We start from the raw sequence: 17,316 nt of genomic DNA on the forward strand, positions 1-17,316 counted from the left end.
TTTTATTATTATTATTATTGTTATTTATTATTGTTAGAGCGTTCTATTTTTTTTAGATGCAGCATTCGTTATTTCGGATAATTCGTAACTTCAGATAAATTCGTACTCGTTACGTATTCGTTCACTTACAGCCAAATTTTAAAGGAAATTTCAAAACCTATAATTTAATAGTTATTATTAGTTAGTTATTATTTCAGATTTTCGGGTTTTCGAATTTTCCGATTTTTATTCTTTTGAATTTTCAGATTTTCATCCTTATTTTCGGATTTTCAAATTTCCAAATTTTTGAATTTTCAAGTTTCCGAAATTTCGAATTTCTGAACTTCCGAAATTTCGAATTTCCGAATTCCAATTTTCCAATTTCTGAAATGTTTTAATTTTCCAATTTCCGTATTTAAAATTTCCAAAATCCCGAAATTTCAGAAATTCTAAAATTTTTAAAAATTCGGAAATTTGCAAATTCAGAAATTTCGGAATTAACGAATTGGTCACAATTCGTTAAAAAAACGAATTCGGAACTAAACCAATCGCACATGTCTAGTTTAAACCCCAAACCAAAACTGGAACATATTGGAGGTTACCAATCATTACACACCTCCTGTATTAGAGCGAACCCCCCCCCCCCCCCCATTCTGGAGGAAGGAGCACAGGGGACACAGCAGACAGCAGCATTGTCAGTCTGGGGGGAGGAGAGTGTTAGACTAGCAGATTTAAATACACTAACACATTGAAGCCAAACTCCAGCTCACACTGTATAATCAGTTACAGTAACAGTTTTGTCGTTTTGGGATAAAGGATTTACTAAATTTCAATAATTTCAGTAAAAGCTGATCCTTGTAAGTACCCTGTCAGTGGGAAATGGTTTGTCTCAACCCTCTAACTGATACATGTGCAGGACAGCTTTTTAATTTTGAAAAAACAACAGACTTAATGGCTGGATCACTAGATGAAAATAGAAGAAAAGAAAACGAATGCAGCCGTCACATCCTGGGATTGGTAAGCTGCAGTATAAGAAATGTTTGCTGCTGGGTGTAATCCGGATTTAAGGTTAGTATTGGCCAGAAATGCTGGGGGGGGGGGGGGGGGTGAATAATATGTATGGAGTTAGGCTCTAACGCGTTTCAGGGGTGGTAGGATGCAGATTGTAGAAGGCACTCGCCTAGGAATTATTTCCCAGAATTGGCGGTGATCGGGGGAGGGGAGGTGAAGATTTACAGGCCGCTGTGCGTTCTCTTGACAGGTGATGGAGCATTGCATCAAGCAGAACAACGCCATCAATATTTACGAGGAATACTTCGAGGAAGAGGAGGAACTGGAGGGGATGGATGAAGCTCCGTCTGCCAAGACCATTAACGTCTTCAGGTAAGTGTACGTCCGGACTAATGGAGGAACTCCGCACACTAATGTGACTGTCGCAGAGCATTATGGGTGATCATTACCTGCACTCCATTCATTGGATCTCAGCCTGAGGGCTCCATTCTATACATTTGTAGTTCAAAGCTGATCTACAGGGAAAACAATCGCTGAATAAGCGGATGAGAGCTGCTCTACCGTACGAAGGATTTGTTTTTCTGTCCATCCAGTCCTGATATGTACCCAGCTCTGACACTCAGCCAGGGCAGGAGACCAGATCTCTGCTGCAGTTCACAAAGGTGTTCAATTACACGTCCTTCATCTTCAACACACATTGAAGCGCCTACCGCTTCACTGTGCGCCAGTATTGCCTACCGCTTCACCATGTGCCAGTAGTGCCTACCGCTTCACAGTGCGCCAGTAGTGCCTACCGCTTCACCGTGTGCCAGTAGTGCCTACCGCTTCACAGTGCGCCAGTATTGCCTACCGCTTCACCGTGTGCCAGTAGTGCCTACCGCTTCACAGTGCGCCAGTATTGCCTACCGCTTCACCGTGTGCCAGTAGTGCCTACCGCTTCACAGTGCGCCAGTATTGCCTACCGCTTCACAGTGCGCCAGTATTGCCTACCGCTTCACAGTGTGCCAGTAGTGTCTACCGCTTCACAGTGCGCCAGTATTGCCTACCGCTTCACCGTGCGCCAGTAGTGCCTACCGCTTCACAGTGCGCCAGTAGTGCCTACCGCTTCACTGTGCGCCAGTATTGCCTACCGCTTCACCGTGCGCCAGTAGTGCCTACCGCTTCACTGTGTGCCAGTATTGCCTACCGCTTCACAGTCCCCCCACTCAAGAATAACTCCAAGGTTTGCTGTACTCCACTCAGTAGTAACCCCCAACTCTGCTGATTCTCCAGTGAGTAGTAATCTCAAGCTCTGCTAATTCCCCCTCCCCCCCACAGTAGTAACCCCCAACTCTACTGATCCCCCACTCAGTAGTAATCTCTAGCTCTGCTGATCCCCTACTCAGCAGTAATCTTAAACTCTGCTAATCCCCCACTCAGTAGAAACCCCCAGTTCTGCTGATCCCCTGCTCAGTAGTAATCTCTAGCTCTGCTAATCCCTCCTTCAGTAGCAACCTCCAGTTCTGCTGATCCTTCACTCAGTAGTAACCCCCAGCTCTGCTGATGCCCTACTAAGTATATTCCCCAGCTTTGCTGATCCCCTGCTCAGTAGTAACTCCCAACTCTGCTGATTCCCCACTCTGCTGAGCCTCCTCTCAGTAGTAACCTCCAGCTCTGCTGAGCCTCCTCTCAGTAGTAACCTCCAGCTCTGTTAAGCCTCCTCTCAGTAGTAACCCCCAGCTCTGCTGATCCTCCTCTCTCTCTTTGGTCCTTGCTCATCTCCCACTATATTGCTCCCATGCTGCTCACCATGTGTGACATTGTTAGTTTCTCCTGCTCCGGTCCCCAAGAGTAGGTGATCCCCCACTCAGGAGTAACTCACCAACAATGCTGATCCAGGCCCCCTCAGTAATAACCTCCAGCTCTGATGATCCCCCACTCAGTAGGAACCTCTGCTGATCCTTTGGTTTGCTGATTCTCCTCTCTCTCTGGGTCCCTGCTCACCTTCGGCTATATTGCTCCCATGCTGCACACCACGTGTGACATTGCTAGTTTCTCCTGCTCACTACGTGTGACATTGTTAGTTTCTTCTACTCTGGTACCCCAGCTTTGCTGATCCCTCACTCAGCAGTAACCCCCAGCTCTGTTGATCCCCCCCCCCCCCGCTCAGTAGTAACTCCCAGCTCTAATTTTCCCCACTTAGTAGTAACCCCCTGTTCTGCTGATCACCCGATTAGTAGTAACCCCCTGTTCTGCTGATCGCCCGCTTAGTAGTAACCCCCTGTTCTGCTGATCGCCCGCTTAGTAGTAACCCCCTGTTCTGCTTATCCCCACTTAGTAGTACCCACTAGTTCTGCTGATCCCCCACTCGGTAGTAACCCTCAGCTTTGCTGATCCCCAATCGGTAGTAGCCCCTCAGATCTGCTGTTCCCCTGCTCAGTAGTAACCCCCAGCTCTGCTGATCCACCATTCAGCAGTAACCAACTTCAACCGGTTGTGGCCTTTATAACTGTTTGATACGTTTTTTATCTTTGTCATGAGGCTCACTTGTGTCTTTGTGTAGAAATCTGGTTTCATTTATTTTTATGCGTTTTTATGCCAACAGGGACCCCAGTGAGATCAAGCGCACTGCCACCCACCTCTCTTGGCACCCGGATGGCGGCAGGAAGCTGGCCGTGGCTTATTCTTGTCTGGAGTTCCAGCGAGCCCCCAAAGACATGAGCTACGACTCCTACATCTGGGATATCGGTGAGCACAGCGCCCCCATCTGATCAGGTTCAAAAGCTACGTCATAGAGACATAAAAAAAAAAAAAAATACAAAAAAGGAATCAACTCAATGGACATCATTTATATAAATCAAGTCATAGAGTGACAGATTGAACTCGCTGACTTTTTTTTATTTCAGTGCCATATTAACCAGTTCCCAATTCTGACATTTCTCTCCTACATGTAAAAATTGAACAAAAAGGTCCCGATGGCCGCACTCCAATGAAAACTATTTCTTTATTGTTATAATAAATCCATGCAGCAAGGATAAAACCACTGACGCGTTTCACACCGTTATAGCAGGTGCTTATTCATAGCAATAAAGAAATAGTTTTCCTTGGAGTGCGGCCATCAAGACCTTTTTGTTCAATTTTTGCATATGGTGGCATATTGAGCCGCACCCGCGCCTGGAGAGGGGAGGGATCATTAGGAAGTAGTCACCTGGAGCGGGTTCTTCTTTTTATTTCTCTCCTACGTATAAAAATCTGTATTTTTTTTTTTTCCTCACTCAGAATCCCCAAACATAAATGTTTTTTTGACAGAGACCCTAGAGAATAAAATGATGGTCGTTGCTAATTTTTTTTATGTCACACGGTATTTGCACAGCAATTTTTCTAACACAATGTTTTGGGGAAAAAAAATACACTTTAACCACTTCTATACTGGCCAATTCTGGCATTCCTCTCCTACATGTAAAAATCTTTTTTTTTTATAGAAAATTACTCAGAACCCCCAAATATTATATATATATTCTTTTAGCAGATACCCCAGGGAATAAAATGGCGATCGTAGCAATATTTTTGTCACACGTTATTTGCACTGTGCGTTTTGTTATTTCTTTCACTTGAATTTTAGAAGCTGCACTGAGTAAATACAGCTGGATAAAACAAAATCTGTGCCTGTCGTCATTTCAGGCTGCAAAGCAACAAAATGTGTTTTTTGGAGGGGAGGAGTTGATTATTTTCTATACCCACTGTAAATGTATCATGGATGCTTTTTCTATGTCTTCCTGAGAGGATACATTTTTTTTTTTCTCCTCCATCTTTTTCCAGAAAACCCAAACAAACCGGAACTGACACTGAAACCCGTATCCCCGCTGGTCAGCTTGGAGTATAACCCCAAAGACTCTCACATCCTGGTTGGCGGCTGCTACAACGGACAGATCAGTAAGTGGGGGGAAGGGTGGTCTATACAAAGGACCATAATGGAGATTTTAATTTACACTCAGTGCACACTTTTTAGGTTCACCCAGGGGCGGACTGACCATTGGGCCACTCAGGCACTGCCCGAGGGCCCCGTGCCACTAGGGGGCCCCATCAGGGTTACCAGCCTCAGTAAAACCAGGGACAGTATGTAAAAATCAGTGTTTTTTTTACATCTGCCTCTGAAATGTCCCTTACCGACATCCTTTTGGTCTAAAAATCCTTAGATTATAGCTACCCCACCTCTCCAGTACCTACCTGTCTGATTGCCCGGGGGCCCCATGAGTTGTCAGTCCGCCCCTGGGTTCACCCATTTCCTGTGAGGTATGAACCAGGACTTCCGGGACAGCCATGGCTTCATCGAGGTCCTAGAAATGGATGTTGGTCCATGTTGACTCAATAGCCCCATTATTACCCCACTACTAGACAGAACGGACATTTTTTTTTTTATTATAGATTTATTATGTTTATTATGTTGCTAATTTTGTTTCAGAATTCGTTTCGTTTTGTTTATTAACTTTCTAAAGAATTCCAAATGTTTGGAACATTTCAAATTCAGATTGAAAAATGATTCTAATTCTGTGTGAAGAATAGCTGGTTGTTAAGGAGCGAGCTGGGAAGCCGGCCGCCGCGTCCCTAACAACCGATGACTCATCAGCTGTCAGCGGGCTTCCCCACTGACAGCTGAAATGTAAACAAAAGAATGCCGGCAATAGAAAATTCTGAAAAAAAACACAGCCTGGGGTCCCCCCTTAATCCATACAAGGCCCTTATCTGAGCATGCAGCCCGGGAGGCCAGGAAAAGGGGGGTAGGGAAGGGGGGGGGGAGAATGAGCGAGCAGCCCCACCCCCTCCTGAGCCATATCAAGCCACATGCCCGCAACATGGGAGGGGGTTCTTTAGGGCCCCAAAACACCTTGTCCACATGTTGATGGGGACAAGGGCCTCTTCCCCACAACCCTGGGAAGTGATTGTGGGGGTCTGCGGGTGGGGCCCTCCAGATCTCAGACCCCCCCATGTGAATGAGTAAGGGTACATAGCACCCCTATTCATTCACCAAAAAAGTGAATAAATACAGTACACAAGTTTTTAATAAGTTCTGTATTAGAAAATAAAAAACAATATCCCCCCAATGTAGATCCATCATCAATCACAAAGCCTGGCGCACCACCAGACCTGGAAAAAAAAAAACCCACCGGCCTTGTCAAAGGCTCTCCGCTGTCTGCCTGCTCCGCCATCTTGCATTTCTTAAATAGCCAAGGGGCAAGAGTCACCCGATGACAAAACGAATTGCACATGTCTACCCACTACCACACGACTGGTGGCCTCCTTGTGCTGCTTTCCCCTCCTCCAGTCTGAATGCTGGGACTCCAAGAGTCAGATATTGGGTCAAATTCAGATACTTTTACTGCTCGAGTTCATACAAACATTTATTATATATCTTACTGGAGTTCAGCTTTCCAGGTATGGATATTTATACATGGTTACATTGTTCCAGCTTGGACCAACGCTATACAGTATCTCACAAAAGTAAGTACACCCCTCACATTTTTGTAAATCTTTTCATGGGACGTCACTGAAGAAATTACACTAGTCTACAATGTAAAGTAGCGAGTGAACAGCTTGTATAACAGTACTCACTTTTGTTGCCAGCGGTTTAGACATTAATGGCTGTGTGTTGAGTTATTTTGATGGGACAGCAAATTTACACTGTTATACAAGCTGTACACTCACTACTTTACATTGTAGACAAGTGTCATTTCTTCAGTGTTGTCACATGAAAAGATAGAAGAAAATATTTACAGAAATATGAGGGGTGTACGTACTTTTGTGAGATATTGTATATACTATACCTGGCTGGTTCCCTCTGGAAGCTGGAGGTAGACACCACTACTGCACTGCTACTACACCACTACTACAGTGATCTCCACTTGCTTCTGGGTCTCATGCTGAGCGGCTGCCCTGCTGCATTGTAAACACAGGAGGTTGGCCGTTTGGTACGAGCGCCATTCACAGAATGCTTTGCAAGGCATTCTCTGTTTGGATGAGGTGAAGTCACCACCCCACCTTGTCCAATCAGAGGTCGCTTTGCATTCATGGGGGTGTAGTAGTGATGTAGTAGAGGTGTCTACTTCACTAACTTCCAGCTTCCAGGGTCATTGACCAGGTATGGCGTATATATATTTATATAGTTACATTTGCACAAACTGAAACCCTGGAATACCTGCATATTGCACACCTGACCTCGTTAGTGACGTTTAAATCAGGGACACAGTTTTGTCTGCACCTGATCAACAGCTCTTTCTGATTGCCCATGCTGTGGATAGAGGTCCTTCTGTCTGACGGTTCACACCTTGAGTTATTCTTATGAATTTTCTTTTACCAAGCTTTCATTCAGTTTATCTGTGCTTTTCCCTGGTCTCCTCTGATACTTTTAGTTATTGCTCTGTTTACCTGCCTGGTACCCGGACTCTCCCTATGTCTGATCTGGTGATCACTCAGCTACTGTATCTTGTTTGCTGTGGCTACCTGTAACTTCAGCAGGAGAAAATAGGGTCTCCTGCCCTGCCAGATAGGGTTGTGCTGGGCGACAGAGCTGTGTAAATCTCAGGACTGGATGCACAGAAATACAAAGCCTCGGGCAGATAAACTAGCTCCCCTTTAAGTTTTCTATCTGTTTATTTAACTGTTTGCTCAGATTTCAGCTTTAAAAAAAAAAAAGAAAAAAAAAAGAGCAATAGTCATTACGGGGGAATTTGAAAGGCGCTTGTTTGTCTCATTCTTTTCCCTCTGCTCTTCCTCCATTCTATATTAATATAAAAGACTTGTTATTGCCATCATGTTTATTTTGTTAATTAGGAATTGATTCCTGCGGTGTAATTAAGCCCCGGTGATAAAACGATAATGAGCCTGAAAACAATGTGCGTCTTCCCTACGGGGTGACATTAGGAATGGATCTCTAGAAATGACGCTTCTGATTTATGATCACAAGGATGTTCAATGGAAAGTTACCTTCCTGCAGGGCCATCTTTAAGGCAGGGCAAAAGGGGCAGCTGCCCTGGGCCCTGTCATTGTTGTGGGGCCCAAAGCAGCTGCCTCATACTTGCCAACTATCCCAGTTTAAATTCCCTTGTCCCTTGAAGATTTAGTCCTGTGCTGTGTCCTGATATCTCAGTGTGAAGTGTTGGTACTTATGCTGCCCAGCTCTGCCCTATTGTGTACAGATGACTCACCTGCAGACCCTGTGTTTACATGTAAATAACCGGCATTCATATGTAAATAGCAGCAGCATCACTAAGTAAATGGCTGCGGCCGGCAGCATTGATATGTAAATAAAGGCGGAATTCATATTTATATCTTGCCCCCTGCAGTGAGGAGATGATGTGCTGTAACTTCTAGCAACCAATCAGTGAGCAGTATTACTGTACAGTAATCTCTAGCAACCAATTAACAAGCAGAAATGATTTGCTGTAACCTCTAGCAACTAATCAGTGAGCTGTTATGTGTGCTGTAACCTCTAGCAACCAGTCATTAAGCAGTAATGATATGCTGTATCCACTGGCAACCATTCGCAATTGCTGCCTGATCTGATACAGTAGACTGATTTTAAATCTAGCTGCTATTTATTGTATGTCTCAGAGCAGGTGGAGAGTGAAATTGCATGGGGGCCCCCAAGAAAATCTTTGCCCAGGGTCCAATCAATATTAAAGATGGCCCTGCCTGCCATTGCAGTTCAAAACAAACATCAGAGTATAACTATAGAAGATGTTCCCTCATTCAGGGATTCTGATGACAGAAAGTTTAAGTCTCATTTAAAAGCCCAGGTTCACACCCAGCTCTGCAACCAGCTATTGCTGCAATTTCTGTTTGTTGAATTGCAAAGCTGCATTGCTTATACCACTTATACCAGCTATTGCTGCAATTTCTGTTTGTCAAATTACAGAGCTGTGTTGCACATGGTACCTGTATGAAATGCCATTCTGCCTTTTCCTTTCAGCATACTGGGACACCCGGAAAGGAGGACAACCCGTGGAGCTGTCCGTCATTGAGCACAGTCATAGAGATCCCGTTTACAAGGTCATCTGGCTTCAATCAAAGACCGGGACAGAGTGTTTCTCCACCTCCACAGATGGTCAGGTAATCTCAGGAAAACTCTAATGCCTCATACACGAGATCGGAATTTCGGGCCAGCAAAAGACAGATGAGAGCTTTTCATCGAAAAAATGCGACCGTGTGTAGGCTCCATCGGAATTTAGCTGGCCAAATTCCCACCAGCAAAAATTTGAGAGCATGTTCTCAATTTTTCCGACGGAAAAACGTTCTATCTGAAATTCCAAACGTGTGTATGCAATTCCGATGCGCAAAAACTCACGCATGCTCAGATTCAACTACGAGAGGGATGCTATTGGCTACTGGGTATTGAACTTCCTTTTTCTAGTCCCGTCGTACGTGTTGTACGCCACCGTGTTCTCGATGGTCGGAATTTGGTGTGACCGTGTGTATGCAAGACAGCTTGAGCGAAATCCCGTTGGAAATCTGCCGGGAAAACCATCAGAGCTTTTTCCGACCAAAATTCCGATCGTGTGAAAATGGAAACCTGAATACAACATGAATATACATGAATACAACCAATCAAAGGTCCATTGGATGGAAGTTAGGGGATTTGGCTGGAGTTGGGATTTAATTTGTCACCTAAGAAGGTTGGTGGGTCAGATGACCTGCTTTTTGGGGGGGGGGGGACTCCTGCAAGAGGTCCTGGCTCTGTGTCTCCATCATTGTTAAGCCAAGCAAGGAAGTCTCACTCCTCCTGCTTGATTCTTCATAATCTATATTTTTGACCCCGGTCAGATAATTAAACCTCTCTCTGTTCCATGAAGATGGGATATGGGAACTCCTAGAAAATTTTTACAATCAGGTTACTATAATGGATGACTTGTAGACTTTTCCTGGTAGGTCTTGTGGTGGGACATCCGAAAAATGAGCGAGCCGACAGAAAAATTAATCCTGGACATCACAAAGAAAGGGAACCTTGACCTGGCTTTGGGCGGAATATCACTGGAGTTTGAACCAACCATGGTGAGTACCCTGAGAATGTACAATATCACCCCCCCCCCCCCCACCCCCTCACAGACATTTATTGCTATGAGAAGCTGTAGGCTGCAGCTATGTCCAGCTTGGTTCTCCACCCGTAGAAGAACCTGCCCAATGCGCTTCACCAGTGTGGGGCTTATTTGTCCTTTCTGTGTGGCTGAGATTTTTATCTCTGTGATTGTGAGTGTAATTGTGTGAGCATATCCTTTAACAAGGACCTGTACTGCAGAAGCTGTGCTCGAAAAAAGGCAAGCAGAAGACTAGTCATCGGTATTGCTTAGAGGCTCCCTGCAGCTGATTCTTCTCAATTTCTTACTTGACAAGCCTTGTTCTACGTTGTGTCTCTGTCTGGAAGCAGCCATCTTTAAAGTGGACCGAAACGCATAAAGTAAAGATTTGATATGATATAGAGAACATCTACAAATGTTATTTGTGCCTAAGCAGCACCCAGAAAAACTCCAAACTTTTGAAACAAAGGACCAGCTTACTGGCTTTCAGACTTTACGGGGGCCAGACTGTGGCCAGTGAGAGTAGAAAATGCCCTGACATTGATCATCATTGGTGTCAGTGGTAGGAATAGTGCCCCATCATTGATGTCAATGGCTGGAATAGTGCCCCATCATTGATGTCAGTGGCTGGAATTGTGCCCCATCATTGGTGTCAGTGGCTGGAATAGTGCCCCATCATTGGTGTCAGTGGCAGGAATTGTGCCCCATCATTGGTGTCAGTGGCAGGAATTGTGCCCCATCATTGGTATCAGTGGGAGGAATAGTGCCCCATCATTGGTGTTCGTGAGAGGAACAGTGCCCCATCATTGGTATCAGTGGGAGGAATAGTGCCCCACCATTGGTATCAGTGGGAGGAATAGTGTCCCATCATTGGTGTTAATGGAAGGAATTGTGTCATATCATTGGTGTCAGTGGAAGGAATTGTGCCCTATCATTGGTGTCAATTGAAGGAATAGTGCCCCGTCATTGATATCAGTGGGAGGAAATGTGCCCCGTTATTGCTGTCAGTGGGAGAAATAGTGTCCCATCATTGGTATCCATGGGAGGAATAATGCCCCATCATTGGTGTCAGTGGGAGGAATAGTGTCCCGTCATTGGTGTCAGTTTGAAGGAATAGTACCCTGTCTTTGGTGTCAGTGGGAGGAATAGTGTCCCATCATTGGTGTCAGTGGGAGGAATAATTGCCCATCATTGGTGTCATCGGAAGTGCTCCAGGGGCCAGATAAAGGCAAGCAAAGGGCCACATCTGGCCCGCAGGCTGCAATTTGGAGATCACTGATCTAAGGCCTTGCTGCCCCTGACTGATAGTCTCACCAGATTTGAAGTGAGATTTGGTGATGGGACTACTGTGCTGGTCACTGTTCTCCTTGCTGAGGAGGAAGCTGTACCTGAGGATCTACAGTGAAAGTATCTCCCTACTTCTGCTTCATCCATTCTGTATATCTGTGGTTTCTCCACCTCTCCTGCTGTTTCCTCATTTGTTTCCTCATTATTACTCCACCGGTTATCAAATCACCATCAGGGGTGCAGCTCTGACATAAGGAAGCAAAGCCCTGCTCTTCTGCCAAGATGACCACCTCCACACAAACTGTGAAGACACCATGCAGAACAAGGCATGGTAAGTCAGCTGCGGGAGGCTGGGAAGGCAGGCAAATACTGGTGACTGATCTTTTGCCCTCTTCTTGCCTTTTTAAACATAGCTTTTCCATTACAACTTCTCTTTAAAGGTCAAGCTTCATAACTTGATATATAATAAAGTATATTACCAATGATCTGCTTTGCTTTTCCATAAAGCCAACCAAGTTCATGGTGGGAACCGAGCAGGGCATGGTGATCTCCTGTAACCGCAAGGCCAAGACTCCAGCCGAAAAGATTGTGTGCACTTACAGCGGGCACCATGGACCCATTTATTCCGTGCAGAGGAACCCCTTCTTTCCTAAAAACTTCCTGACAGTTGGAGACTGGACAGCCCGGATCTGGTCTGAAGACTCCAGGGAATCCTCCATTATGTGGACAAAGTAAGCAATGATGAATTTATACTAGAGGAGTCGATGGGTTAAGCCTGACACCAAACTGACACTACTATAGCTCCATTTGGGGAGGCTAAAAACCCTGGTGTAAGGATTTTCATACCATGGTACCCAGTTTCAGAGAGAGGGTTAGCGGCTCATCCAGTTTGCGGTCTTGGCCAGTTGAAGGTCTAAACTGCTTAGATCTTTCATTGAGAAGTAATGGCAATTTTTGACCGGTAAAGACCTGAAAATCTACCAGGTAGTTTAGGCAGGGGCGTAACTATAGGGGGTGCAGCAGTAGCGACCACAACTGGGCCCTGTGATGCAGGGGGCCCATGCAGCCCCCTCTACATATGGCCGGCAGCAGCATAGGCAGCTAGGGGTACCAGTGCACCATGTACACGGGTGGCTGGAGGTGGAGGGTGACTAGCAGAGCTCCATGCTCGACTACCGCAGTGGCTGCTCTTTAGTTGTGCATTCCCCACATGACCTGTGTCCTCGGCTGGCTCCTCAGAGTACCTCTCTCCTGCTCCATGCATTGCCGCTCAGTCCGATGTCTGTTCTCCCCAGCCAGAGTCCCGCCCCAGCCTACAGCTTGGTCATGGTGAGTGAGAGGACCCCATCCCCCACACACTATTACATACCCCCTCCATCTCCCTCTGGGGACAGGGACCCCTTCTCACGTGGGGACAGGGACCCCCACCTCCCCTGGGGACAGGGACCCCTTCTCACCTGGGGGCAGTAACTTCATCTGCCCTGGAGAAAAGGACCTCATCTCTTCTGGGGACAGGGGCCCCATCCTGCCTAGGGACACTCCCCCAATGGGGCACCTAAAAATGTAAAAATAATAATAATAAAAAACTACTGATACCAGTGGTGGAACTACAGGGCTCACAAAGGTCCATACCTGTGACCACGCCCTGGAGTTCCACTGCTGGACTCGGAGGGAAGGGCCCTGGCTGGGGTTCAGGGGGGCCCTTCATGGTTTCTTGCATCGGGGCCCTGAAGGTTCTAGTTACGCCACTGAGTTTAGGTTTAGAGGAGATCAAAAAACAGCCAGTCAAAAACAAAAAAATATAGTCTTTTAAAAGGTATAATGAAAAAGCATCTTTTGCTGCATGACTCGTCTTTGGTTCAGCTCCCCAATACCACCCCCCACCCCTCCCCCCCCGCCCTCCTTTACCCCGGTACTTTTTTTTTTTTTTTTGCCAAAAGATGTCTTCAGCGTTTGAGCAGCAGCTGGCTATCATCGCAGCGTCCAGTCCAATGATGGAGTCCAAGGGTAGTGGGATCCAAGGTTAGGCTGAGGACAACTTTACCCAGGACTGGGACAAGGGGTGGGGGCAGGAGGGGCGGCTGCCCTGGGCACTGTGGTATGGCTGCCCTGGGCACTGTGTGGTATCATGTAAGGTTGGGGGAGGAGTTGGAATAGCGTATTGTTCTAGGAGGGGAAGTTTGGGGGAGGGGGTGCTAAGAGTGGTGATTTGGAGAGATTTATGTCAGAAGGGGGGATGGTAGGAAGAAGATTTGCACTAGGAGGGTGGATTGTAGGAAGATTTGTGCTAGAAAAGGGAATGGGGGAGAGGGGGAGAAGATATGTACTAGGAGGCAAAATTTTAGGGGTAGAGGATTTGTGCAAGGAAAGGGGAAGGGGCATTTAAACTGGGGTCATTTGGGTGATGGGAGGGTCAAAGATTTGTGCTGGGAGGGAGGATTTCAGCAGGGGGGTGGATTTGTACTGGGGGAGGGGGGATTTATGCTTAAGGGGAAAGCATGCAGATTAAGGCTCAGTTTGTTTGTTTTTGGGGGGGGGGCTGACACATAATGCTCATACATCTCGGGGGGGGGGGGGGGGGGGGGTGGGCGAACAATTTGGCATGTTCGCCCTGGGTTCTAGATGTCCTTGTCCCAGCACTAACTGCGCCAGATCACTGCAAATGAGAGGGGAAGCCTTCAGCAACAGGAGAGTGGTGATTAAGGTAGCCATTCGTCCCAGTTCACCAGGGACCATGCCCATTTTGAGGAGCCTGTCTTTGGTAAACAAACCTCCCCATCAATGTCCCTGGTGGCTGTGGCATACCTTGGGGCAGTGATTTCACTGTGATCACTCAATACAGGGAACCCCGGAGAACATGGCCAGCCCTTCCATAGCCGCCATGATACCAGGTCTTCCCACACCACAATGGCACCAAAAGTCTTGGCTCCTCAACCGGCCACCAAAGGTGGGTGTGGATTAAAAGTGGGCATTGTCAGTGAAGTGTCCTTAGATTTCATTTTGAAAATCTGGTCATTTTCTTAATTGAAAAAAAGAAAATGTTCTAGTAAACCAACAGGTTAGAGTTTTTCAACAGCAGAGGTGAAGAAGGGTGTCCACTCACTTAGGACACTAGCAAAAATGGAGGCATGCTGGTAGTAGTAGTAGGAGGAGGAGTTATCCTGGGCTGGACTGCAGGTTTTTTTGGTCTGCCATTGTCCAATCCTTCTGTAGGTGGCAGTATAGCCCAAAGGTTTAGGACTTGTGATGAGAAAATGTAAGTTTGGGAACTGTTTGTGGCTCAGGTGAGGGCTTTTATTGCGGGCTGAATCAGCATTATGGTTGCCCTCAAAGAGCCGGTTGTCTGTAAGACTAGATGTCCAGAGCACCCCACCCCCATCCTTACATCAGATGTCAAGAGCCCCCTCATCATCAGATGTCAAGAGTTCCCCACCCTCACTTACATCACAGTGCACCCCCCCCCCCTTACCTTGTGCTGCTGACTGGAAGAAGCTGGAATTCAGAAAATGCAGAGTCTGGAGGAGGACCCGAGGAGGGCTGGAGTCTAGGGACGAGTGGGTGCTGCGGCTGCACTAGGGTTGCCACCTGTCCAGAATTCACCCGGACAGTTCGGGTTTGGAATCATGGGTCCGGGTTTCAGACTGCCTGAAACCCGGACACATTATTTAGATTGACTATGGCTTCCCTGCAGCTTCCACCCACACCCCACCCCCCAAACACTCCTACCCCTCTGTGTCTACCCACACTCCAATCCCTGGCGCTGTGCCTCAGAAATGGAAAGTTGGGGCTGGAAATTTGAAAGTGCTAACTGCCAAGGAATGAGTGAGTGAATACACTAAGGCAAGTCAGGGTTCTCAGAGCACCCTTTACATCTGAGTTCCCCTTTACATCAGAGGCCACAGTGTTCCCCCTTACATCAGAATCTTCTCCATACATCAGAGTTCTCAATGTTCCACCTTAAATCAGGGTTCCCAGAGCACCCCGTCCCTTACATCAGATTCTGCAGAGTGAAAGGGAACTCTGTGAGTTCAGATGTAAAAGAGGAACTCTGTGGACTCTGATGTACAGGGATAACTCTTGTGATTAACTTCATATGATTAGAAATGTTATTCAATAGGAAAATATATGTATAGTTTATACTATTAAAAAAAATTGCTGCGTGGCGCTAAAGTGTTTGGGTTTGACTTAAAGAAAAGGTGGCAACCCTAGGCTGCACAGATAGGCACAGGATCTGTAGGAGGAGTTCTGTCCTCCTCTTTTGCTGCCGACTGCAGAGACAAGGTGGGGGCAGAGACAAAGGGGGGTTCTACAGCTGCAGGAGAGGTGCGAGGGCCACATGAAATGACCTGGGGGGTGCAGGATCGGCTCATGGGCCTTGTGTTTGATGCATGTGATTTACACTTTATAACACACTTAGTTGATTTTTTTTTTTGTGATTCACATTTAGATATCACATGAGCTACTTAACAGATGCAGCGTGGAGTCCGGTACGACCCTCTGTGTTCCTGACCACCAAAATGGACGGCACCCTAGATGTCTGGGACTATTTATTCAAACAGAACAACCCCTCTCTCAGCCTCAAAGTGAGTTCTGACGCTTTCTATACCAACCTCCACATTTTTTACCAGTTTGGCTGTAGACTGACCGTAGACCTCATAGTTACATAGTTAGTCTGGTTGAAAAAAGACACAAGTGCATCCAGTTCAACCAATAGAAGGGGGGAAAAAATATATACAGTCCTATAAACACAGTTGATCCGGACAAAGGCAAAAAACCCCCAGCAAAGCGAAAGGGGGAGGAAGACTAACCATGAGCGTTGCCTATAAACAGTGGGGAAAATAATGATTCGGTCCCCTGTAGATTTTGTAAGTTTTCCCACTTACAAAGAAATGAAGGCTCTATAATTTTTTATCATAGGTGTATTTGATATGATAGAGACAGAATATCAATCAAAAATCCAGACAGAAAACAGGATACAAATGTTATAAACTGAGTTGCATTTCAGTGTGTAAAATAAGTATTTGATCCCCAACCAACCAACAATAATTCTGCCCCCCACAGACTGGCTACAGTAGGTGCTCATGTGGTACACAGATCAGTCCTGTCAATGTAAGAAGGTTCTCCAACCGACAACTCGTTATGTGTATAAAAGACGCCTGTCCACAGAATCTCTTCCTTCCATTCAAACCCTCACCATCATGGGGAAGACCAAAGAGCTGTCAGAGGACGTCGGGGACAAGATTGTAGACCTGCACAAGGCTGGAATGGGCTACAAGACCATCAGCAAGAAGCTTGGTGAGAAGAAGACAACTGTTGGAGGGATTATTCGTAAATGGAAGAAATACAAAATAACCATCAATGGTCCTCGGTCTGGAGCTCCATGCAAGACTTCGCCTCATGGGGTGAGGATGGTCATGAGAAAAGTGAGGGATCAGCCCAGAACTAGAAGGAGCTTGGCAATGATCTCAAGACAGTTGGGACCACAGTCACCAAACCAACCATTGGTAACACAATACGCCACCATGGATGGAAATCCTGCAGTGCCCGTAAGGTCCCCCTCCCGAAGAAGACGCATGTACAGGAACGTCTGAAGTTTGGCAATGAAGATCTAAATGATTCAGAGAAGGATTGAGAGAGAAGGTGCTATGATCAGATGAGACCAAAATTGAGCTCTTTGGCATTAACTCGACTCGCCGTGTTTGGAGGAGGAAAAATGCTGACTATGACCCTAAGAACACCATCCCTACAGTGAAGCACGGAGGTGGAAACATGATGCTTTGGGTCTGTTTCTATGCTAAAGGTACTTTGCCGCATTGAGAGGCCAATGGACGGGGCCATGTGTTGTATAATCTTGGATGAGAACCTTCTTCCTTCAGCCAGAACACTGAAGATGGGTCATGGACGGGTCTTCCAGCATGACAATGACCCAAAACATACCGACCAAGGCAACAAAGAAGTGGCTCAAGAAGAAGCACATTACGCTCATGGAGTG

The 17,316-nt window shown here is 46.4% G+C and overlaps 1 protein-coding gene across 2 annotated transcripts in view; it reads left to right on the forward strand.

Moving 5' to 3' along the window:
• DNAI2 (dynein axonemal intermediate chain 2) overlaps nt 1–17,316 on the forward strand; it is a 46,286-nt gene that overhangs the window by 13,938 nt on the left and 15,032 nt on the right. For both annotated transcript variants that reach the window (XM_077458694.1, XM_077458695.1), the window contains exons 4-10: nt 1,241–1,362; nt 3,575–3,717; nt 4,789–4,902; nt 8,936–9,075; nt 9,892–10,014; nt 11,832–12,055; nt 15,772–15,907. In XM_077458694.1, coding sequence (XP_077314820.1) covers nt 1,241–1,362; nt 3,575–3,717; nt 4,789–4,902; nt 8,936–9,075; nt 9,892–10,014; nt 11,832–12,055; nt 15,772–15,907 — 1,002 coding nt within the window. The remainder of the gene's footprint in view (nt 1–1,240; nt 1,363–3,574; nt 3,718–4,788; nt 4,903–8,935; nt 9,076–9,891; nt 10,015–11,831; nt 12,056–15,771; nt 15,908–17,316) is intronic.

This window comes from Lithobates pipiens, unplaced genomic scaffold (genome assembly GCF_037356315.1).
Source record: "Lithobates pipiens isolate NorthernLeopardFrog02 unplaced genomic scaffold, aLitPip1_a1.2 Scaffold_28, whole genome shotgun sequence".
Classification (NCBI taxonomy): domain Eukaryota; kingdom Metazoa; phylum Chordata; class Amphibia; order Anura; family Ranidae; genus Lithobates; species Lithobates pipiens.